General features: G+C 42.5%; 1 protein-coding gene across 4 annotated transcripts in view; it reads left to right on the top strand.

Annotated features, from left to right (window-relative positions):
• LOC122786393 (forkhead box protein P1-B-like) overlaps nt 1–24,474 on the top strand; it is a 52,702-nt gene that overhangs the window by 14,881 nt on the left and 13,347 nt on the right. For 3 of the 4 annotated variants that reach the window (XM_044052675.1, XM_044052673.1, XM_044052671.1), the window contains exons 2-6: nt 3,908–4,045; nt 4,179–4,283; nt 8,234–8,384; nt 15,440–15,644; nt 20,810–20,917. In XM_044052675.1, the coding sequence (XP_043908610.1) occupies nt 3,926–4,045; nt 4,179–4,283; nt 8,234–8,384; nt 15,440–15,644; nt 20,810–20,917 (689 nt within the window). In that variant the 5' untranslated portion in view covers nt 3,908–3,925. Of the gene's footprint in view, nt 1–3,907; nt 4,046–4,178; nt 4,284–8,194; nt 8,385–15,439; nt 15,645–20,809; nt 20,918–24,474 lie in introns of those variants that run through there. The other variant, XM_044052672.1, reaches the window with a different exon arrangement.

Raw genomic sequence — 24,474 nt, 5'->3', positions numbered from 1 at the left:
TTATTATTATTCTTGTTATTTGGAATTAGCTCTCCCAGTCTTGTCGATGACTCATTACGTTCTCACTTCGCTTAAGTGCAACAGCTCCCCTGAAATCCTAATTGTGGTGACATTTTCATGCCAGAGATCATAGACAGGATGGCTAAGGTGAAACAACAGCATCAAACACACCAGACTCGCTGATTTCTCTGGGGTAGGTTAGTACTTTTTTCCCTTTTTTTTTTTTTTTACCATTCCATTTGATGCCCCACCAAAACAAGATGACCCCAGGGAGCACAAATGAAAATTTGATAATCCTCATCTTTTCATCCCCAACTTTCCCCCTTTTTCTTTTTTCTTTTTTTTTCTTTTTCTTTCTGACAGGCTGCACCTTTGCAGCCGTTGAAACGGCTGTGTCGGCCTCACTTTTATTCACTTCCTCATCTCTCCTTCATCTTGTCCCGTTCCTCTTAATTGCCTCAGCGCGGAGAAAGACGGAGCTTCAGCTCAGTCTTGTTCACCCCTGCTCCTTTTCACCAGACTTTGACCTCTGACTTGTGACAGAAGGGGGTGCTTAGTGAGTGCCTTTCGCAATTCTGAGTCAGTGACTGTCAGTATTGGGATGTGTGGTCTGTCTTTTTTTTTCTTTTTCAGCATATTATTATATTTGTATGTGTGTGTGTTCTTTTCATTTTTTGGTCTAATTATTAATTGTGCACAAGTGAATTTGCCTTTCTGTGTGTCTTTAATGACAAACGTCTTTTCTACCCTGTGTGTGCGCACGTGTTTTTGTATTTTATTATATGAATTGAATTGATGATTCCTATCATATTTAAAAGTAACATTTTGACAGTGGTTCTCTTTTGTTTTAAACTGAAATCCATTTTTAATGCCACACATGTTTTTTTGCTGATTACACAGCGCAAGCGGACATCCACACTCCATATGCTGCTCATATACAGCGTCTTATATGCTGCACATGTGCCTGTATGTGCTTGTGACAGTCAACACGCCACAGTTTAGTTTTGTAGGTTTGTGTGTGTGTGTGTGTGTGTTTGGCCAGCAGGCCCGTGCTGGTACTGTATATTGCCTCCAGTCACTCTGCAGCTGTGTGAGAATGTTCCAGGTTTGAATGTTTATGCATGGGAGGCACCTGGAGAGCACCACACCTTTGTGAAAATTCATAAACATCAGCTATTTCTGGCATCCTTAGAATGTCCTCTTTTTTCACACTCACATATTTGCCGAGTACATTAGCGCTGGCCTCTTGTTATTAGCCCACTGCGAGCCTTCTTTTTCAGACTATCTTTAGATGGCGATATATTTTTTCCGCGGATCATCTGGATTCATGATGTTATCCGAGAGATAAGGGAGTGCATCATATGGCAGTGCTCTAAATGGCGACTGGCGTCCTGTGTTTTTGCGTTAAATGGTCATGATAAAGCCCTGGCAATATTTTTTAGTTAAAGTGCTCCCTCCCGCCCTTCTTCTCAATAGAACCCAGTCTTAGGCAGATTTTCACTCCTTCAGCACAGGATTAAATGGTGGTAGTTACATTGATCAATAGGTTAAGAAGCGTACAATCCCTCTTACTGCTAATGACCTCAGTAGTAATGGGTAATAAAATGGGGGTCTGTAATAGCCTCTTGCTGGGGCTGTGCACAGAGGAAACTGCTATAGCTGTAGTTACTGAGAGCCTGATGCCCATGACAAGGCGGAGTGTGAAGCCATGATAAGATCTACACCTCAGGTGTATAGAATTAAGACAGTCAAATTGAATAAAAAATTTCTGTGTAATTTGTAATGACATTGACAGCTTATTGTGAGCCGGTTAAGTGCGTACACGCTCCGTGTTAACTGGAAGGTGGCTTTCATGTTTTCTTTTGCACATCACACTCGCGGTATAATATGGTATGACAAAATGATTATGCATTTGAAAATAAGACTAAATTTACAGCTTCATCACGGTAGTTAAAATAGAGCATGACAAATATGGAGTACATTTTTAATACATGTAGTTAAAGTAAATCTTAAAAAAAAAGAGAGACAAAAGAGAGCAGCGGTATTTATCATTGGTGTGTGTGCGTGTGAGGCAGGGGGTGGGGAGCAAGTGTCATATTTAGATGAGAACTATATATCATATCATGTATGTGCCTGGCATGTGTGACACTTTCATGCAAGCAAGTCAGAGAGGAGAGTTGACCTTCAAAATAGTTAATCAAAATTAGCGATGCCCAGAAAAAAAGGACTTCAGTGGATAATGACTGTGAAATTGGGAAACGGGAGGCCGGGGCTATGCAAATGACAGGACAAGTCATGTGCAAAAGTCAAGATGAACTGCATATTAAGACATAATACAAGGGCGAATTAATATTGCATTTTTTTTCCCTCCCTTGCACCCCTTTTGCCTGGTGCTGGAAATGAGAAATGTGAAGTGTATGGTAGTCCGGGGTGGAGCTGAGCCTCCTTCATTCTCTGGGGTGCCAGAGGAGCACGCTACGATGTGGGCTGGCATTGTACAGTAAAGTTAACAGAGAGCGTCAAAGCTACTCTGTCCTATTTGACACCACTGCCCTTTCCTCTGCATTAGTAGTACAAGCTGTTCATTATGGCTGCACTTTGTTTTTGTTTTATGCTACAATGGGGAGAATGAATAAGGTAATATGCATGCAGGGTGTGTGTCAAGAAAAGCCCCTTAGTAACTGGACAAGATTTTAAACAGCTAAATTACATTCAGAGATGCATGAAAAATTCAAATGGGGTGTCATTAGCTATAAGGCAACCGCGCAATTTTGGTAACCTTGGTGAAGACAAGACTGTCACCGGTTATGTCCGCTCTATCAGCTGCTGACATCAGCCTCAGAGACACAAAGCATATTTTAACACACACATCCTCTGGCACATCCCGCACATGCTAATGTAAATGTGCACATAGCGCAGAAGAACCGCCTTATAGACATACTAACAATTGCAAAGACGCAGCACTATCGAGTACATAAGTCGCTGTTTGTCATACAAATGTCAAGGGAAGGAGCTTCTAATTGTCTTGCACATCGCGGTGGTGAGTGGCAGCATCCAGACACTCTCTGAGTCCCCTATGCCGCCGGAGCAATTAAGGCGCCCTGACAACTATGTGTGTGCGTGTGTGTGTGTGTGTGTGGGTCTCTTTCAGTGTCACAACAAATCACTTATTTTGAGGAGTCATGCACTCACACCTTTCTACTGGGAGTTAGTTAGTGGCCTGCATGTTCCTTAACATGGCTCCTCCTCCTCCAGGCACTCCATATCCTCACAATAATAGATCGCTGCTGACAGTGTCCCTAATGAAATGTTCTCACATGACACGGGGTTGCAATGTGCAGCGTTCTTTATTTTTTTTGGATGGCAGTCCTTGACGTTGTCCACAGGTATGATGGCATGTTTGCTGCGTTGTGTAAATGAGAGGCAGCGCGACAGAAGCAGATTGTATTCGATCATGTTGAAGGGTTGGTGTGTGAGTGAGAGAGAGAGAGAGAAGAGAAGGTCAGAAGATTGAGGTTGGGGTAGATGCAGCTGGCTGTTGTGTTGCCCTGCTGTCCTTAAGCCCTATTCAGTCTGGTGTGATGTCATAATGGTTTGAGGGGTCGATATGTGTGTTTGTGCATATATTGGAGGGCATGTGCAGAAGATAACACTCGAGATTCATTCCAGATTTCAGTCAAAAGCAAGATGTAAAGACACATATTGTACAGTGTATATATTTATAGATTTTCTAATGATTACAATAAGTTAAGTTTTTTTAATCATCACCCTTCACTTCTTTCCACATGTGACTTATTCTCCTGTTAGCTTTATCACTCATCAGATTACAATCGATTACAGTTCCCTGCACAAGTTCGCCGTTGCACATGTTTTGACATGTTTGTGCTCATTGTTTGTGTCCGTGCAGGTTCCAGTTTCAGTGGCTATGATGACACCTCAAGTGATAACTCCGCAGCAGATGCAGCAGATCCTTCAGCAGCAAGTCCTGAGCCCTCAGCAGCTCCAGGTTCTTCTCCAGCAGCAACAGGCCCTCATGTTACAACAGGTAATGTGTGGCGTGAATTATTCTGTCCCGGTATATTGTTTCAAGTAGTGTGGGTGAAAACTTTCACAAAGCCCACTGTTGAGCTTCTGTGTCAGACTGTGCCTCACGTGTCGTCTTCCTGCCCCTCCTGCAGCAGCAACTCCAAGAGTTCTATAAGAAGCAGCAGGAACAGCTCCACCTCCAGCTCCTACAGCAGCAACAGCAGCAGCAGCATGCAGGCAGCAAGCAGAGCAAAGAGGTAGGCTGACATCACTCCAGCCGCCTGCCATTAACAAAGCCGTTGGCCAGACTGAATATGGAAGTCAGGTGCCCCCACCCACCCATTCCCTCCCAACTCCATCTGCTTCCAGACTGTGGTGAAAGCAGAGAGGAGAGAGGGGGGAGAATCAAGTGCACTCATGCTTCTGATTAGCATGTCAGACTTGCCGGATAAATGGTAACAACTGACTGATACTGTGCTAAGAATCCAGTGTCTCCTTTTCAGGAACAGCCTGCACATAATGTGTGTAATATTTTACAGAGCCACAGCCTCGTTAATTGTGCTTGATGTTTTTTTTTTTCTGTTCTCCAAGTAAACAAGTGTCCTGCAAACAAAGAGGTGACCGCTCCTGTAAGCCGCGTGTAGGACATAATGAAAGGCAGAAGGGAGAAAGGCAGGAACACGGAGCATATAAATCAGAGAGGCTTTTCTCAGTAATTAACATGGAAATGGCAGAGGAAGAGAAGGCATGTAATTGTGAGATATCAGTGCAGAGAGCGCTCTCAGCTTTGTTGCCTCTGTTAATTTTTTATTTTTTTTTAGTATTAATATTCTTTTTTTCTACATCTTTCTTGCGCCCTCTCCTTTGCTCCCTCTAGTACAGCAGGGTTTCGCTCATAGGCCACAGCTTAATTCCTGTTAATGACTGGTGGATACAGGCGTCATTGTGGACAAAGCAAATTAATATTGTGTGGCCAGAACAAGTTCAAAGGCAAACTGGGATTTTTTTAAAATGTATTTAATTTTTTCTTCCGTTGACCCGATCGTATTCTTTGTTTGGAGACGTGAAGGAAGCATAGAAAATGAAGCCTAATGTTAGAAACAGACCCGCACGCACACACACACACACACATTTGCACAAGCTCACACTCACACACGTCCATGTGCCTGTCGAACTTCAAAGTCGTAGCTCCCTAATTAATGAACTGCGGGCTTCAGTTTGGACAAGTTGTGGCGTGATGCTCCCATAAATCAACATGACAGCAGAGCTCCTCAGCCTCAGATAGGGCCTGTCACCAACTCTGCATCTGATGTAAACACTAGAGGAGCAAGGGAGAAAAGAAGGGGTAGGAGAAGGAGGGGGCGAGGAGGTGCAATTGATCAGTTGAATGGGGCATGAGAATAAAAGAAAAAGCAACTTTTGAAGCATATTATGTATGATCACAGGAAATGGATGCAGCCTCGAGAGGCTCTCTCCCTCTGCCAATGTTTTCTGTCTCTCCCCATCTCTCTCTTTCTCTCTCTCTCTTTTTTTCAGTCACATTTCGAGAAGCCATCAAAAGACAGAATAAGAATTATGCAGCGACTCCCCTGTGGCTGCCAGACAATAACCCCCTGTTGTTGCTTTGTGCCTCTTTTATTTAAAGACATCAAAATTTAGTTTTTCAAAGATCTTTAACTTTATATCTGAAGCTTGACAATAAAGGCCTGCCAGTGCCACTCTTTATCTTTTGTCAGGGACTGTATTTTTCTCTCCCTTGTGCCACTTCTTGTTAACCTCTTATTTGGTCTATTGGGTCTGGGTTTTTAAAGTCTCTGCATGCTGGGAGCACACAGAAGCTCCTGTCAGCTGATGGGACCAGTGAAAGAAAAAAAAAATGTGAAGAGAGAAAGGAGTTAAATTAATTTGCAATACTTGATTTTTTTTCTCTAAAGCCGCCCTCTGTTTATTTTGCTTTGAAGAAACATGTTGCTTGTGATAATAACTCTACTATCCCTGTAGAATTATTATCGTTATCCACAGAGGACAGGAGCAACTAATTTCACACTTTAAAAATACATATTAGTACGACTAAAAATTGTACTAAATTGAATTGCTCTAATTCAGACTATCACACCCAGATAATGCAATTGGGAGTTGAAGTATTATTACGTGTATGTGTTCAAATGGACCCAAACTGGCCTAGGCCTGGGTGTTACACCAGAACTAACAGAAAAAGCTGCTGACGACAACAGCCAGAAAACATGGTGTATTCCAGAGCGCTGCATTTTTGACAAGTGACAAGGAGATCTTGAGAATGTGAATCTATGATCTGTCATCTTTAAGAATGGAATATTTTGAAGTTAATGGACGCAACAGGTCACTCGGGAAATGCCTAATACTAACAAGCTGAGAAATGGCATAGTGCCACCTAGTGTAGCAGAGGCGGGCCCTCTTCATTCAATACATCGATTACCTGCTAGTTCTTGTATACTAGGTCAAAGACACTCGTCTAATTAATTGGTGTATTCATACTACAACTGGATTTAGCTGTGCATGGAAACATACTGAGTGATGGAGGGGAAAAAAAACACCTTTCATAAATAGAACAGATCAGAGAGAATCACAGGACACCTGTATCCCAAAGTTCACAAATTCCAGTTCCATGTCACTTTCTCTCCTCTCATTCTAGGTTAGATTACTCCTGTACTACCTGTAAGTGAATGCGTGGTTACCCGTCACTTATGACCCTCTGCTCCAACTGACAAAGCGTCCTCTTCCTCTAAATTGATCCAATACTCTAATCAGACCTGCATTGCCCAGAGCAATGTGTGCTGCGGTGGCAGACGGGGTGTGGGGCAGGAGGGAGGGAAGCAGATGTAGAGGAAAGAAGGAAAGGCCGCTAGACACTTTTGACAGGCTGAGTGGAGTGTTCACAGTTTATCTGGCCATTTCAGTGGATTCGGAGCCTCCTACAAGTGACCTAACAGTTGCACCGAGACCTTTTTTGTATGTGCTCAATTGTGAGAAGTAAACAAAAGTGGTGTATCCTGTGTTTGGTGACTGGGTGTGGTGCACAGCTTGGCAGCCCCGGTACTGCTTTTAGTGCCCCCTCCTCTCTTCCTAGCCGCTTGACAACTGGCCATGTATACTCATAAACAGGCCCAGTATCCTGTTGAGTCTGAGGCGTGCTTATTTTATCCTTATCTGTTAAGATTACAGAAGGTGCCCTGATAGATCCTGTGGTGTTATTTGCAATAGCATGACAATGTTTTGTTGAGTTGAGTGTGTTTAACGACAGCCAAGGCTGGCGAAAGGGTTAAAAGTCATCGCTCTAAAATCCAAATACCGACAGTCATTTGTTTTTACTCATAGCAGATTGGGGGATAATTTCCTTCTATTTGTTATTCTGACTTTTGTCTGTCCTTTTCTTCTGCACTCTCACATCAGTCCTATGAAAGTTCACACGTTTCACGTCTCAGAGACAAACTCGCCCTCATCGCCCCCACACTCCAGTCCAAAATCAGTAAAGACGCAGCACTGTTTCATTAAATTTGCCTCGATGAAACAGCTGTAACACACTGAGACCGACGGAGCAACCATCTCTCAGTCGGTCCACAGTATGTGGTTCAACACAGCTTGCTGCGCTGGTTGGGGGAACAGTGTATCCCTGAGCTCAGTGCCATGCCTGGGAGAGTTGCGAGAGTTGCCAGGGTGGTTATTAAGCACTTTGACTTAGTCACACGTTGTTTGCTAAATTATGAATGGCTGTAATTAAATTCCTGTGGCTCTTATTATGAATGATTAACTATGTTGTATCGTTGTTTGTCAGTTGCCTCCCGACTCCTCGTTAATTAAGAGCGAGAGAGATGTATAGTCCACCTGTCGTAAGTGGGCCCAAGCAAAGCACCCACTCTCAAGGCAAAATTTATGAAACTTTTATTGTGCTATTTTATGTGTTAGCACACTCAAAGTCAATTTAAAAAAAAAAAAAAAAAGAATCAACATGGTTTTCTTCAGTGTTTACTTTTGCTGCTTGAACCATGGCCATGTTTTTCTTCAGGAGCACACATGAATATAGTCATATGCAAACCTGAAATTCATCTTTACATGTTTGCACTGGCTGTTATGTTTCTATATACTGTTTGTGTGTTTGCTGATGGTGTGCCTCTCCTGTCTTTTGCGTGTGTGTGTGCATGTGTGTATGTTTGGCTGTGTGTGCCACCAGCAGCAGGTGTCAGCACAGCAGTTGGCCTTCCAGCAGCAGCTCCTGCAGGTCCAGCAGGTCCAGCAGCAGCATCTCCTCAACCTTCAGAGGCAAGGGCTGCTCACCATCCAGCCTGGACAGACCGGCCTGCCACTGCACTCCCTCACTCAGGGTCAGTACCTGCAATCTCTTGGCGTATTTCCTGAGCTGTGCTTAAAACTTCCCGCCCACGGGCTTACGGTTGAATTTTGCTGACACGAAACAGTCAACATGTCAATGTCTGGGACACCTCATTTTCCTAAGTATGTTGTTTTAAATGTTTTACATTTGTTTGCTGATGTAAACTGGAGATCTGGCCCAATTATAAAACAATTTAGTTAAAAGCGGGAATTCAGGTCACACTGATGAAGTGGTTTACTTTGTCATCTTCTTCTTCAGTGCAGCCTTTGACTGTGTTTTAATGATAATGATAATTCAAATTATATAGCTGTAAACAAGGCGGTTTCCTTTCAAATGCCAGGGATAGTGTCACAGGACAGTCAAATTATCTGAAAGGACATGATGGTAATGCCACAGGCCCTTGGTGTTAAGTAGATAAGTAGAGATCATAACCCGCCACAGTGCCACCAACCAACACGAGACATGGACACTCGCCCTCAGGAAAAACTGATTTTAGCCATTTTACAAAGGGTTCACCTAATAAAAATCTACATCCACTTATGTCTACAATTTCTTGAGAATATTTTTTATCGCATTTTCTTGAGATTAGACGGCCTGTTCTGACTGGAAACTAAAATTTGTTTCACTTTATTAACCATTCACTCCCAACACCAAAGTCCTGAGAGAAAATCAATCAAGCAATTTTACAAAACAGCACACAGGAATTGTTGAGATACTGTTTCACCATGGAAGGCAACCCAACACAAGTAAAAGGGAACTGGCCGTGTAACCAGAGGGTTGCCAGTTCAAATCCTGGAAAAGGTCAAGGACTGGTGTACCCAACCTCCATTGCTGAAAAAAAAATCTAATTCAGACAGACAGACAGACAGACGACTTTATTAATCCCTTTGGGAGGTTCCCTCGGGGAAATTAACAGCTCCAACATCCACACACAGCACTGTTAAAATTAGAGTCACGCTTTACAGGAGACCGGGAAGAGAAACACCCCAGGTACCAAACACCATAAAATATAGAATAAAATAAAAAAAGATAAAATCATTCATCAGTAAGTCCATAATTGTGGGTCCTCTGATGCTAAAACCACTGATTTTCTCTATGGACTTTGGTGTGGGAGAGTGAGCAGTTTACATCTAGGCTGTCCAGCACAGATACAAATCAGGGAGCATATTCTTTAAATATGTTAGATTTAAACAGGACTAGAGTAACTAAAGTCTGTATTCCATTGTGTTCTCGCTGTCATCTCGCTTTTTAAAAGCTTTGATCGTCCACTGTCACTGTCCTGCTTTAATACCTTTGCATATTTGCTTAGTTCATGTGAACAGTGCACTTTAATCCTAGCTAAACACTTGTAAACTAAACTTATGTACTAAATGACATCATTACTGAACTATTGCAGTTAGATCCTGGTAAGCTGTTCTTTGTCTGTATATCAACCTGGGCAGTAAAGGTGCAGGAGTTTTTTTTTTTTTGTTTATTTTACTTTGTCTTTGCCTTGGTCTTTAACTCTCTGTCCTTTTTCTGTGATTGGCATCCGGGTGGCAGCCTTCAGCCTTCCTTGAGCCTGAAGGGAGACTGGAACTATTGTTCGTAAACTGCCAGTGAACTTGTCATTGTGAGATTACTCATTCTGTGATGGAGACTCAACACTTGTTGTTTGGCAAGGAAGTTTATTTCTTTATTTATTCTTGAATATTTTCAAAAGGAGTGGTCACATTATGACAGAGGTGCCGTCATAAAGGATTTAGAACATGACATTGACTATTCATTCCCAGCTAAGACAAACAGTTTTGAAATAACAAGATAAGGCCGATAAAACAGGAGTTTTTTTTGGGGGTGCTTAGGTAATAGGCAAACACGAACACAGTTTGTACAGTGGTGTTATTGTTTGGACTGGGTATGGAAATCACTCATCCGCTTGCAGACGATTGCCGTGGGCACAGGCGTGGAGCACGGCCGTGCTGTGCTGAAGCGCTCTGTGTCAGATGTCTGGCAAACACTCACACACCCCTTGAGTAAAGCATTATATGGGTGATATGGCATGTTGCTGTACTCATAATGGACAGTGTCAGAACATCCTGTTTATATTGTGTCCTCTTCACACACACACACACACGCACACCTCTCTCCTAAACCTTATAATAGAGTTATTGTTACACACATCACTAGAGAGAGAGAAAGCTTTACACCTGTTCATTGTTTCACAGTTTATTCTATTCAAACTGTGATTTGAATTAATTAAGTGATTGATTGAGTGATTGACTGATGGATTATTATATATTATTGTTTCATGAATGGAAATTATGACCAGCCCAAATTAGCTGACATGACTCCATTATTTACAGACAGCAAGTCAGAGTAGAGCATTAATTAAATATAGCAAACAAAGAAACCTTCCCGATGTATTTATGACTCCAGACACATACAATAAGTTGCGTACTTATAGAAATTAAACTTACACATCTATTTCATTCTGTCATTATCAGTAAACTAGATTTTGAAGAGAGTTTTCATTCATAAAGGTGTTCTTGTGAGGAGAACAAAGTGTGACACATTCACAATTTCACTCATAATTCACGCAACCTGTTTTTTTCAAGAACTTTTTAACTGAGCAACTTTGACAAGTTTCCCTTAAAGTAAGATTCAGCAATGTTTGCTTAAAATGGAGACCATTTATTTCTCCTTAAGCTGTATCAAGACATTATTAATGTGAATAAGTGCATTACAAGTAGAAAATCTGACTTTTAATTTTGAGTGAGAACATTTATTTCCCAGCCCCTAACAATGCGTGAAAATGAATTATAGTCATAGTTGACTTGGCTGACTGAGGTCTTGTTTCCTGTAAACAACAACACAAGGAACTGAGTCTCCCTGTGTACAATTCGGCGATTGTTTCAGTCTGTTACAACCAGTCAAACCAGGTGAGTTTGCCCTTGCAATCCATTGATGATTAACTCTGTGTCTCTGGCAGCTGTTACGACACTTAGGCTATAGTGCTTCAGGCCCCCAGTTTGTCTTCCTATTCTACATATTTTCTGCTTGACTGTTTAAAGTTATTGATGACCTTTCTGTTTTCCACATCACTAAACTCTTTCATGCACCAGTGGGCCAGGCCCGTGGTGCTCAGATCTAATCTGCATTATTCTGCTAGTAGTTAGCTGTTAGCACTGTGTCGGAAATGATGAGTTGATCTGCTGTGTTTGGGTGATTATGAATTTAAACTTGGGCAGTAAATTGGCACGACTTTTTCTTTTGTAACTGATGATTTCATGTGTGTCAATTCAACATCGATAGCTATATAATTATTTTAAAAGGCCAGTGCTAACACAGGAAACCCACTCTAACACCTTTTTTTCCCCTGTGCTGAGACAATGGAAATAACTAAAGCTTTTCAATAAATTGGTTGCTGTTGCGGAGTAATTAAGAAGAGTATAGGTGTATGATCTGTATTTGTGCTGTGATGTACTCATTTTTCTGCTAAATGTTAAACTGTCTGCTCGGAGAGATTTGTCTTTTTTAGTCAAAGCGAAGGACTAAAGGAATGCATTTTGATTTAGACGCTCAGAATTTGATAGCACTAATTAAGTATAAACTTGTAGATAGCCGTTTTGAGTGAAAAACAATTGTCACGTTATCTGGAGTATAATTTGTTTCTCTTGTCGTAAATTCTTTTGACATTAATGTTCAAAGTCTTGGAAGCGGCCAGACGGTATCTGTTATAAATTACAACGCTGTGTTTGGGGAGGATATATCTCTCATAAATATAAATTTGATCCATCCACCCCTCCCTCCCCCTCCCGCAAAAAGCCTGTCCTCTTGACCTGATAAGTGAGTCAGTGGTTGCTCGGGCTCACGTTGCTCAGGTGTGTGTGTGTCTGTGTGTGTGGGTGTGGGTGTGCGTGCATGTGTGTCACAGACGTGGACAGTGTTTGCGCACATCCTGGCCAAAATGGCCCCTCACCCTCCGAGGTTGCTCTGCAAGAGAGTGCGTTCTCGTAGCTGAGCAACATCATTTAAGCTGTCTCGCGGAGGCCAGGGGGACAGTGACAAGACAAATTTGTCGGTAATATGAAAGCAAAGAATGTGGCGAGCCATGAAGTGCTCACAGAACAGCAGCACATCAGGGACCGCGGTGGGTAATGCGACTGACCTGTCAGTGATTGATATGTCCAGCAGTGGGCTACTGGTAATAGTTCCTGCAGCATTAGGACAGGACATATTTCAGGCCGAAGGGGTGCATATCAGCAGGCCAGTGATTACGGCAACATAAACAGGGGTGCAGCAAAGGTCCCAGCCTGACGGAACAATAAACTAATAGCGATGTCACTGTCCCCCCATGGCACCGGCACTGTGTGTGAGAAGTAACAGCTCGGTTTAAAGAGCCCGGAGCACTGGGGGCCATTTTTTATTTGGGGGATGATGGCCTGCAACTGATGTCATTATGAACCTTAAATCAACTTTCTGCTTGCTTGAACATGGTCACCTGGGTACAGGGGGACAAGGACAGGAAAAGGTTGAAGAGCTCGGCCTGTCTCGGTGCCAGAGCTACCTGCAGAGGTAAAATTGAGTTGGGAGGCCGGTGATCAATCAAGTGTCCCAACAACATACATTTTTTAAAGTGCTTGTCCGTATTTCCCAGCCGTAATGAGTGGAACAGTTGTGCTGAAAAATGGAAAGAGGAAAGATAAACCAATCTTGCATTTAAAGGATGGACAAACTGGGGACCCAAGAAAGAGGATTTACAGATCAATGTCATTATGTGTCCCTCAGTAATCAGATGGAGGGAAACTCAATGCGTTTCCTCAAAACACAAAAGATAATACCTGCTGAGACACTGGAGTAATGGTGTTTTATTGTCATTTATGTGAATCATGAGCCACAGCTGTTGTTAGAAAAGGTTAGGGTTAGATACAAGAAGAACAAGGGAAGAGACAAACAGAGGGCAATAAAACGACGGACTAGATCCAGAAAGAGACAGCTTGGTCCCACTCTGTTACCTCTCTCATCAGACCAGTCTATCCGCTGCGGTTTCGTCTGAGTAAACAGTGGTGTCGGGGTCACCAGGACTGCTGGGTAATTGAGCCAGTGCGGGCCGCCCTGTCAAGCACATCGGCTAAAAATACATCGCCCACTGTCATCGGGCACCAAGTGGGGGGGAAAATGATTGGTCCCGCTGTCGGAGCACAGGACACTCACATCACCAGTGACCTTCCCCTTCCAAACCAGCCGTCATAAAAAGAAACACAACCAAAAGGAAACAAAAAAATCAAAAAAATCTCTTTTTGTTCCAAAGTCTCCGTACCCCATCAAAACAACAATGGGTCCTTTTCTATAATGCAACTCAAAATCAGCAAGTATCGGATTAGCATGCTATAACACAAGCGCCAATATTAAGCATGTTTAGCCTGTCGTGGACGTGCACTTTGATTAGGCCACATCAAGGCATTGAAGAGACTAAAGGCGAATACAGGCGGGCAGAATAGAGCAAGTGTGTTGAAATATTTGAATGAGGAAAGACGCTCCTTGGAACGTGGAAAGGTTATTGATTTGTCCTGCAATCATTTCCTGCTCTTTGATATGCAAACGATCTAGTGTGAATTTACAGCAATCCTATCAGACTCATTTCACAGTTCTTAGCCCCTGCGTCTCTCTGGAGTCCTCTGCCTCATTAGGCCAATGTTCTCCATTACCAGCATAATTAAAATCTTTAGTAGCTTATCAAATTAAAAATATTTTTGCTGATCGTATTGAGATCTTCACCTCATAGTTATTTTCCACAACAGGAATAAATTAAGACTAAGCAGTTTGCACACAATGTGTTACAATCTGGCGCGTGAAAAGGAGCACTTCTGGTATCTATAGAGCTGCTGATGAGAAATGGGGAGGCGGAGGGGGAACCCAGAGAATATAAACCCGAGTAGATAAGCATGTGCAAATCATCTTCCATTTGCCAGTGCTCATTTTCAGAATGGATTTAATTAATTGTAATGTTAAACGAGCGGCCTTCCCTATTTGCTCTGTGGTTAATTTCAACACATTTCCAAGGGCCTCGTTCACCATACTTAAAACATGTGGCTTAAGCTCAGATCTGAATACTTAATACAAATCCACACACATTAGTCTTTTAGGTCGTTTAGAATGCCATTAAAATCAGGCTTAGCCAGCCCAGATGTGTTATGTTTTAACTGAGAATACATTACAGCCACAGATTCTGCACCAAAAAAAAAAAAAAGAAAAATACATTTTATTTGTTTAATACTATAACAGCTTTTATCCTCATTTGTGTCAAGTGACAGGCTTCCCTGAACAGTGACAGGAACACCGTTGCTGCTCTATATTGTGTGCCAACAAAGGCTGTCCACTCTGACACGGAAAGTGCTGTGCACAAACACAACATTATCCTTCTCTTCATCCTGACTCTGGCCCTGGGTACTGGGATCACTGCCATTCACAGGCAGAAAACACACACACACGCACACATGAACACACTGTAGATACTGGAAAACTGTCGTCTGTCTTCAAGGGATTTTTTTTCAAAGGGCTGTGTGAGCTGCAGTGTGCTTGACTTGTTAAATGAGGTTTAAGTCTTCTGTGTCAATTGTAGGCGGTGCAGAGCTTTAAGTATTTTGCACATTAATGCGCTTTGGAGAATATTACCCCAGGGTCCTGTTTCTCAGGGAGGCAGGGGTGGGATGTTTTCTAGTGTTGCCATTGTAAACTTTTTGTTGTGTGTGTGTTCTGCACATCTCTGTTGGTGAACGAAAATGATGGTAATTATTCAGATTTCATGCCTTGTCTGGGTGTTAATTATTTACTTTGGGCATGAAATCTGCGTGAATGCCAGGGATTTGTGTATACAAACACGCTTCAGATCACAGGGAAAATGGGAGGAAGAGGGGGTGGCAAGAGCATTCAGTGCATTACCCTGTAGTGGAATATTTTCTAATTAATACTCAGCTTTGTTTACAGAGGCTTTGATTTAATTAAGTGATGACGAAGAGAGTCGGATTAGCTGTTAATTGATTTATTTATCCATTTTGTTTGTCTCAGGCATGATTCCAGCCGAGCTGCAGCAACTGTGGAAGGAGGTGACAAATGCTCACGTAAAAGAGGAGCACAACAACAACAACAACAGCAGCAGCAACAACAATGGCCACCGGGGCCTTGACCTGTCTTCCCCGGCAACGCCAAAGAACCCTCTTCTCAACCAGCACGCCTCCACCAATGGCCAATACATGAGTCACAAGAGAGAAGGGTGAGTCTCTCTGTCTGTAAGACGTTTAAGATTGCCCTTGTTCTTTATATTGTATTTTCATTTGCATGTGTCTTACATGCGATGCATGTGTCAATATGGACTCAAAAGGTCAAATTCATCGCAGCTAATGTCATCACGCGAGACGTTTTCCTGTTACTTTGTCAACTATGTCGGAGAAACAAACCACGCTGTCGCGTTTGTGTCAAGAAAACAGGGGGCCACTTATTTTTACTTCAATGTTTTCACTGGGCCTCAGTCGATGGGACACATGTTTTGCACAAATTCTTAACTACATTATTTTCCGTTCAGGCCAACACACTTCTCTGTGGGATTAGGAAAAAAATGTGCATGCAAATGAAATGGGATCACCATAGTCTTCATGAGGGGGTCAGGTCATTGACCCCCTCATGCTATTGTTTCCCTGGAAGTGCAGCTGTGACTGAAGTATCAGCGTCCTTTCAAAAAGAAAAAAAAAACAAAAAAAAACAAAAACATTTCTTTGTATGCTGGGAACTTGTTGGCATGAGGAATTAACCTGTCAGCTCAGGAGAACAAAAATAACAACAGTGCTGAAAACAAAACAAACACTGGGTGTAACATATTTTTGTTATGAATCGTGTATGGAAGGCTGCTACGTGTGTGTCTTTTAGGAAAGAATTAATTTGGCATCTTACATGTTTGCTTGTTTTCTTGCACCAAAGCCTGATCTTTGAACTGCGAGTGAGGAGCCTCCAGGCACGATGAGCTCACTGCATAACATCTGACTTGTGTTCTAGTGATCAAAACCTACGCATCATTATGAAAGCAATGCAGATGAGAACATGTAAGGAACAGTACGGCAGGCAGACGTTTGTAGGTGAAGAGCAGCTGGTATGTGAGGGGAGAGGATCTGAGTGACACTGAGAGGAAATACTATGATCCATTGAGGGAGACATACAAATGCAAAGCGGCTATTTCTTTTCAAGTGGTGTTGTCAGATTCAAATGGATTGATGACATACTACCTGTACAGACTTATCCTCTTCACTTTTACCTTCCAGCAAATAGTTACACACACACACTGCAGAAAGAAAAATGGTATTAGTTGCTCCTACAGTTGACAGTATCCACCGGCTTGCGTTTCTTCAGCCAGCATCTGGCTGAAATTCATATTTTGGTGCAGCTGGAGACAAATTGGAGGGGAGGATATCAATTCACTCACTACATCACACATTGTCGCAAGCGGGCAAACAAGGTGAGCATCAACGGCATTACAAGGCGAGAAAGCAGGCTCAGCCGGAGACACAGGATAAGACGAAACCCAGGAGTCGGCAGCCCCTCCGCCTCGTGCTGACTGTCAGAAATTAAAGAGGATGTCAACAGCAGTTTAACACAAGCTTAAGAGAAGAAAGTGGTCTCTGACTGAATATCCCCACAGTACCTAGGTCTGTCAGAAAAACAAAAATCCAAGCAGAGGATTCTCGTCCACCCCTTCTGCTCAGGGAAGTCATGGATTATGTACCCGCAGTCACTGTGAACAGATGACTGATACAGAATGAGCACAAACACCCTTTATTAAACACTTGAATGAGATGAATTCAGATCCACACAAGCAATAATCCTTTCTTGTGATAATTTTGGAAAAATTTAAATTGCACAACTATCAAGAGCATTATTGCTCTCTTTTGAAGATGCACACTCAATTCTAATCAAATTCCATGGGAAGAAAAAGGAAATATTATTAAGTATGATTATTCTAAGCAAAGCTCTGAGAAAATGTCTGTGTTATAATCCAGGGATTTGAATAATCAGGTTGAAGATAATGGGCTGGGCTGGCCCGGGCATAAATAGAGAGCATCCACTCATCCTTCTAGTGCTGAACTTAATGAACTTTTAATTGATGCGGTTTTGCAAGTCCTTTTGTCATGCAACAGAAACAAGCCTCTCTGCTGATGGGCCTGTTTTCCCGACTGGCTTGAGATTGGTTTACAGCAGGCCCTAAGTACCATGTAGTTAGTTTCATGTGTCATATAAAATCTGCCCAGGCACAACGACGCCTGCAACTAAAACCTTAAGTGCATCCACAGGAATCACTCACCGGCTTTGCACTTCCGTCTTAAGGAAGGAGGAGAAATTCAATCACTGCCGGCTTGACACACTGAAGACGAGGCATGTGTTCCTGCTTTTAGTTGTCTCAAAGAACACTTTGCCAGGCAAGCTGGGATTTGTGTTTGTCTGAGTAACATCTCTGATATGACCAGGGCCTGAGTCACTCAATCCGTCAGTGCCCGCCGTTTCCCCAGCCCACAAACTGCGATGCACAGATAGAGATATACCCCAGTGAGCCAGGTCATCTTTACTCAATGATTTGCTTATTTAAATGAAATGTGCCTGATCTGTATCTGACACAAATTCCCAATGTAGTGCTGCATCAGCTTTGTGAGGGGGAGCATCCTCACAAAAGCGCTTGGCCCACTTTACTTCCCAACAACCATCAGTAACCACAGCTTGGGGACTGTAACACAGCAATCTGTTAAAGAGATAAATAATCAGATTTGGCACAGCACTCCCATCTCTTTCTTTTGCCTTTCATTTGTCTTACACCAGGAAAGAAAAGATAATTAAATCATTTACAGTATGGCGTGCAATGGCAGAGAAGGCGCTAGGAAAGCATCGAGCATAGAGTCCGGAGAGTTTAAAAGAGGGGAGGGGGTGTGTGTGGATGGAGGGAGGAGGGGAAGAACACCAGGGAATGGGCTAAAATCAGTACCAACAATGAGAGAGGGTGTTGTGGCAGCATTCATACACTGTGGCCAGATTCTGACCCAGCTTGGTGGACATCAATCTTCCCACGTTTGCTGATAGATTGAGTCCATCAGCACACACTGCCATAGATCATGACTTGTTTATGGCCCAAAGCATCTCATCAAAAGAAGTGAACTAGAAAACAACTGGCTACCAGCTGTCGGAGGCATCCCTGTGTGCAGTTTCCTCCCCCGTCCGTCGACGCATAAACACAGAGTAACACCTGAAAGGTTTGCGCAGTCTCTGTTCGCATCTATAAGCACTTTAATGTCCTCTCTCCTCTCAAGGAAGCTGATGACACGGTTTTCCTTATTGCTGTTACAAGATCATTAGAGTGTTCTTCCCCCGGGCCGCCTGACAATAATAACATACTGACAGACCTGTCGTGGATGCAAGTAAAATTTAGCACAATACAGGGAGCTGCTGAGCTTTTTCTTCCTCCCGTGGACATGTTCTCAAATGGGAGAAAACCCCACAAATCCTGCACTCGTCTCCTATTACACTAATGTCGCTCATTTGGTGTAAATTCTGTCATTTACTACTGTTTAGCCATCCACCATTTAAAAAGGCTCCTCTTCCGCCAGCCCCCTCACCACACTTAGTGCTCACTGATTCCCAGTGCACTCCACATTTCACTATCTTATTAATACAGAATTAACCAACAAGCCAGCTCACATAAAATTAAAAAAAGGATCACTTTAGATTAAATACCAGCATTACCTTCACCAGTTCACACATTTCCTTGTTAAAAACTCATTATTATAGGTCTTGTGCTGTCTATTTATTAGCTGTATCAAAACAGAGGTCTTAATATGAATACATAATTCATAATTGAATTAAAAAAAAACTGACTTTAAAGGAGGAAAGGGGAAAAAAAGCCGCTAACCACATTCATGAATGCTTGACTGCCTCCTAATTGCGGTGCAATTATCACATGTTATGAACAATGTGAACTCTTAAGCAAGTAATTAAAACACAAGGAAACCTGTGACGACCTTTGAAATTCCCTGTTTGAGGTACAGCTTTGCTAACATGGATACAAATGAGATTTTAATCTGAACATCAACTTGCTTAATCCTGCAAAATTGGCTTTCTTTTACTCACTTGTTTTTACATGCATTCTTAAATCCCAGCAGATAAATGATTGGCTCAGCAAAGCAATATTTTATTGTTTGAGTATTCCTTTTTCAAAGGCCCTTAAGTAGTGGTATTAGACATGATCTCTTATTGGATCTATGTATATGAATGAGACCTTAGCAGCTGGAGTTACTCCCACATGACAACACAAACAGTTTGTGGTGTAATGAATCTCCCTATTCAACCTTGTGTCTCAGAGAGCAGGGCTAATGCTGGAAGAGTAGCAGCAGCAGCAGCAGCAGCAGCAGCAGCAGCAGCAGCGGCGGCAGCAGCAGTGGCGCTGCACTCACGAGTCACCAGAAGCACAGGTGGTAGCGATATAGGCCAGTCCCCCAGGCTCTTGTAGCTGAAAGTTGTGTGTCTTGTACAGTGCCTTGTGTCCATATGGCTGCCTGTCTCGCTCTCTCAGCAGACACTGTCTGCACACAAGCTCCTTCCTCTCCGCGCTGTTTGTGGTTAGCTGTGGTTGCACGCCTCGCTCCATATGGAAGATATTGTAAGGTTTGTTTTTCAGAGATGTTCCTGCTATTTGACTGATTGTACGAAGCCAGACGCTCCCTGTGGATGCATGCTCGTCAGCCCCTGGTGACATGGATCGGTCAGTAGATAAATTAAGACCAGACAGAGGTGTGTCTGGTCAGGTGAAGGTGTTTGTGCACAGTGTGAAAGTGGAGTTTTGTGTCATGGTGCAGACTTGCTCCAGATGGGCTCTGCGACATGATGCAGTGGGCAGCGAATGAGGGAGCCCCCTCTCAGGCTTGATCAAAGGGAACTGCAACATGGCAGAGCGATACTAAATAATTACATATTGATTTGGTTGTGCTTTCACAGTGTGATTCTCCTGTTTGACGAGAAAAAGAAAGAGGAGGGCACACGGGTGAAATTATTCCACACAGACTGAGGCTCACAGATTAGGGAGAAGTCAACGTTTTAGAGCGGGAACAGAACAGGGCTAACTTGGGCGTCAACTTTAAGTCTTGCCATTTTGACCTTTTGCATTTCATAAAAGCTGCTAACTCTTATTGTTGCAGCTATGGTTCCAACCCAAATTTGTCATTTGACAAGTGTGTCCAAATCCCCTTTGCTCGGTGGCAGGTATCCTAGAGATCCCACAGAGATCCTAGGCCAGTTTTAGGTCCAGTTAAATGTATGCATGCATGCATGTAATACACCTCCCAAACAACAATTTTCACAATTCTCACATCATGTAAAAATACTTCCTTTTTCTGTGAATTTCTCTTTCAGATCCACGTTAGAAGAGCCTTCTCCCAACAGCCACCCTCTCTACGGTCATGGTGTTTGCAAATGGCCTGGATGTGAAGCCGTGTTTGATGATTTCCATTCATTCCTCAAGTAAGTTAGAGCCACAGTCAGAAGTGTCTGTGTGTGTGTGTATTTCCCCAGCATTGGGTCATTTACAACAGCTCAGAGGCACTACAGGTGCAGCTGCTTGTTTTTGCTGAGTGTTGGTGCCTTGGGTCGCTCCTCTCTTGACAAGGGTACTGTGTGGTGGGGGTCTCCCTCTGAGAACGGCATGGGCCTCTAATTCCTCTGATAAGTGTCCCATAGTGACTAGGGCCATTTTTCCCAAACAAACAACAATAGGATGTTTATCTGTGGCAGCCCACCCTTAGGGTGCGCCGCATGTTTGCCCTTGTAAACGGACAGGAGTGTGTGTGTGATTGTCTTGCTCAGCTTTACACTTGTTGTCTGTTTGTTCTCTGTCTGTTTTGCATCACGCCGTCCTTCTTTGCTCTTTGGTTTGTTTCTTTGTTTTCTGGTTTACACTATAAGCACAGTGTTAATTGTAACCATGTAAACAGCACTGAGAGCTGCAGCCAAGTCAGCATCAACTGCTGTGTGGCACTGTGACACAGGCCTTTGTCATGAGCCACGAGCCCCTGGCTGATTCAGAACTGAGGTTTACCAGTCAAGCCGGTGTGCAGTGCACTGTGCGTAATCCAACACATAACAGCGCCAACATCTGCATCGTGGCAGACGATCAATGGCTCACTGTCACCCCAGATTAGTCGCACTCTAAACAAGATATGACACAATTCCATTATGGTAAAACAAGCATTCAGCGAACACAGACGCAGGAGGAATAGGTGCTCTCTTGCAGGCTGCTGAAAGTTTTGTCTGCGTTTCTCAACATGTTAAGCCGTCTTTTGATTGTGCTTGTACAGTTATGTCCGTTCCCACTGAGCATGTTTTTCATCGGAAGACTTTATCACACCAGAATGTACAATACACTTTATGTTCAAGACAAAAACAAAAAAGAGACACTCACTCATTTTGATTTTCATTAAATAAACATCCTGTGACATTGAGTTATTAAACAACATATTAAACACACACTAACATATTTCAGGTTTGGGAGTGACCCTTAAATCCATCACTATTTATTGTATGCCGACATTGCCTCACCCTTTGTTTATAGAAGTGAGGGGAATTAAATTCAGTTCGCCTGGTAGAGCTTGGTCTGAAAAAAGTCTCCAAGTGCACTCTGCTATGTTTTTACAAGTGTTTTTATCATGGCAACATCTTGTTTACTTTAGTTGCCTGCTCAAACTGCTTGGAACATGTTAAGAAAACATTTGGGGAGAGTCTCCACAAAGCTGCCTTTGTTTAGCAGCAGGCAAAAGTGCGAGCAGCTCACCAAGGTGTTAACTCTCAAACCCTTAAGCACTTCCACATGAAATACAGCAACTGATACTGCGGGCCTCCAAAAAGAATCAAAAATAAAAACAAAGAATACATCAGGCATTGAAATGCTCGACAAAAAAGTCTCCAAAGGTTTGGAGAAATATTGAAAATATAAGTGAAGTGTGTGTGTGTGTGTGTAGTCAGCAGAACAGAGTGTACCGGGAGAAAGAAAGGTGAGGAGGACTCTAACGTCAACCAGATTTCAGCTCCACACGCCAACATTAACAGCTAACATGGGACTGAAATGTTGTTTTAAACTGTGTGTGTATTTATTCTATCTTTTAAGGAAAACATTACATACCTACACACACTATCTTGATAAATCCAAAGCACCGACTCGCTGTTCCTGTTTTTGAGGTTCAGTGTTCAGAAGGGTGTGGTTGGGTTCACGGCAGAGCTTGGTGTTTTTTATGGGGGTCAAGTCCATCTCCTCCGTGTCCAGTCAGAGGTCAGAGCCAGTGAAACACTGCAGTGCCCTCTAGTGCTGCACAGTCCGCCTGCTGAGACCATAAAGACTCACAGTATCTCTCACACCTCCTCACAAGGTGGCATTTGTTCTGTGAGTTATGGAGTCATGTAAACCACACACAATGATACACAAGGAAGGCCAATGTAAAATAATGTAAAATTAAAAAAAGGTGACGTTAGGGTGCTTAAAAACAAATGGAATCAGTAATTATATCGGAAAATCATTATATGTATACATATATGTATATATTTTTTTTAAACATCAGGTTTCAATGCATTTTAAATGTTAAGTGTAAAGATGTGTGCATTTAATTTAAAATTCCACTCAGAAATGAGAAAGATAAACCTTCCTTAGAGACAGCCTTAAGCTTTGGGTCCAGTATTTGTAATTAGAAATTGTAAAGAGAGGAGGGGGAGGAAGAAAGATGGAAGACAAACTAACTGATATGTAAAAAACCGACTGTTACACAAATGTCTTTTTAACTTGTTTTATTGTGGCAATTTATATTAGGGGCTGTCATTCTGCCAGAGAGCTTTTAAAAGTGGCTTCATTTGAAGTCCAGAAAGTGACACATGCCAGCGTTCATAGTCTCCCTCGATGTCAATTCCCCCGTATCCCCTGCTCCCGTGTCCAGACACTCCTCTCAAGGCTGCATTAGGGCCATTTGAATATTTCATTTCCTATTAATTATGCACTGTGACTCTCCATGTCATTAGAAGAAATAAAGTGGAATGTAACAAAGGATGAAAAGAAGCAGGGCACATGTCTCCTATGAACAGAGAAATTCCAAAGCTGCTCACGTAGGCCACCCTTCATTGAAAATTCACTCTGTGCCAGTTAAATTGAAGCTGAAACGTCTTTACCTATTATTTTCTTCTTTGAAATTTAGTAAGATGTCCTGAAATGTTTACCAGTTTCATTTTCCAAGGTACTTAATTAAATGGCCATTTATTTGACTCAAACAAATGGACGGCTCAGAGAAGTCTGAATTGATTTCAGCTAAAAAGGTTATTGTCCACAGCTGCTTTAAATATGCCATTTTAATTTCTTTTTCGCCACAATAATTAACATCAAGGCAGTGAATGTATATTGCAGTGATTTTGAAAAATGTGTTACCGGCATACAAAAGACCTGAAGGGGTAGAGGAGCCCGCGGTTCCATAAAGATTTAAATCATTCACCTCAAGGTTGATGGAAAAAAAAATGCCGTTTGCTGAAGAGAAACTTTCACATTTCAAGAAGAGCATCATCAATTTTCCACTCCTTTCACATGTGTCTGTTTTCTGAGGTTATGTAGGGTTTTTCACGCACAAATGTGTTGTCTGTGCATACAGCAGTGGCGTGAAATTTATTGGGCTATCATAACACCGGCACTGCCACTGTGCATTCACAGGCCAACTGGCTATTTTTGATTTGCGGTAAATGACAGAAAAAGTGCATTTGAAAAGGCAGACGCGTTACGCGCCTCTCCCCCATCTGCCGGCGCCAGCCTGGTGACAGTGACCTACATGGTCACCAAAGATGTGATATAATTTATGATATATATAATATATTGGATCCATTAGCGAGCATAATGAAGTAGTGAAATGAAAGGGTATTTGTGAAATCAGTTCAAACATCCTGCTCGGATTATGATTAAATGATTAATGAAATGCCCCTGCATAAGCATTTTCAAACAGTAATTCATGCGGCGACTGATAAAATTCCTCCAATCATATTTCCTTCACTTGTGAACC

Source organism: Solea senegalensis, linkage group LG20 (genome assembly GCF_019176455.1).
Source record: "Solea senegalensis isolate Sse05_10M linkage group LG20, IFAPA_SoseM_1, whole genome shotgun sequence".
Classification (NCBI taxonomy): domain Eukaryota; kingdom Metazoa; phylum Chordata; class Actinopteri; order Pleuronectiformes; family Soleidae; genus Solea; species Solea senegalensis.
Note: the sequence above shows the minus strand (reverse complement) of the source record. Positions and strands in the feature narration are given on the sequence as shown.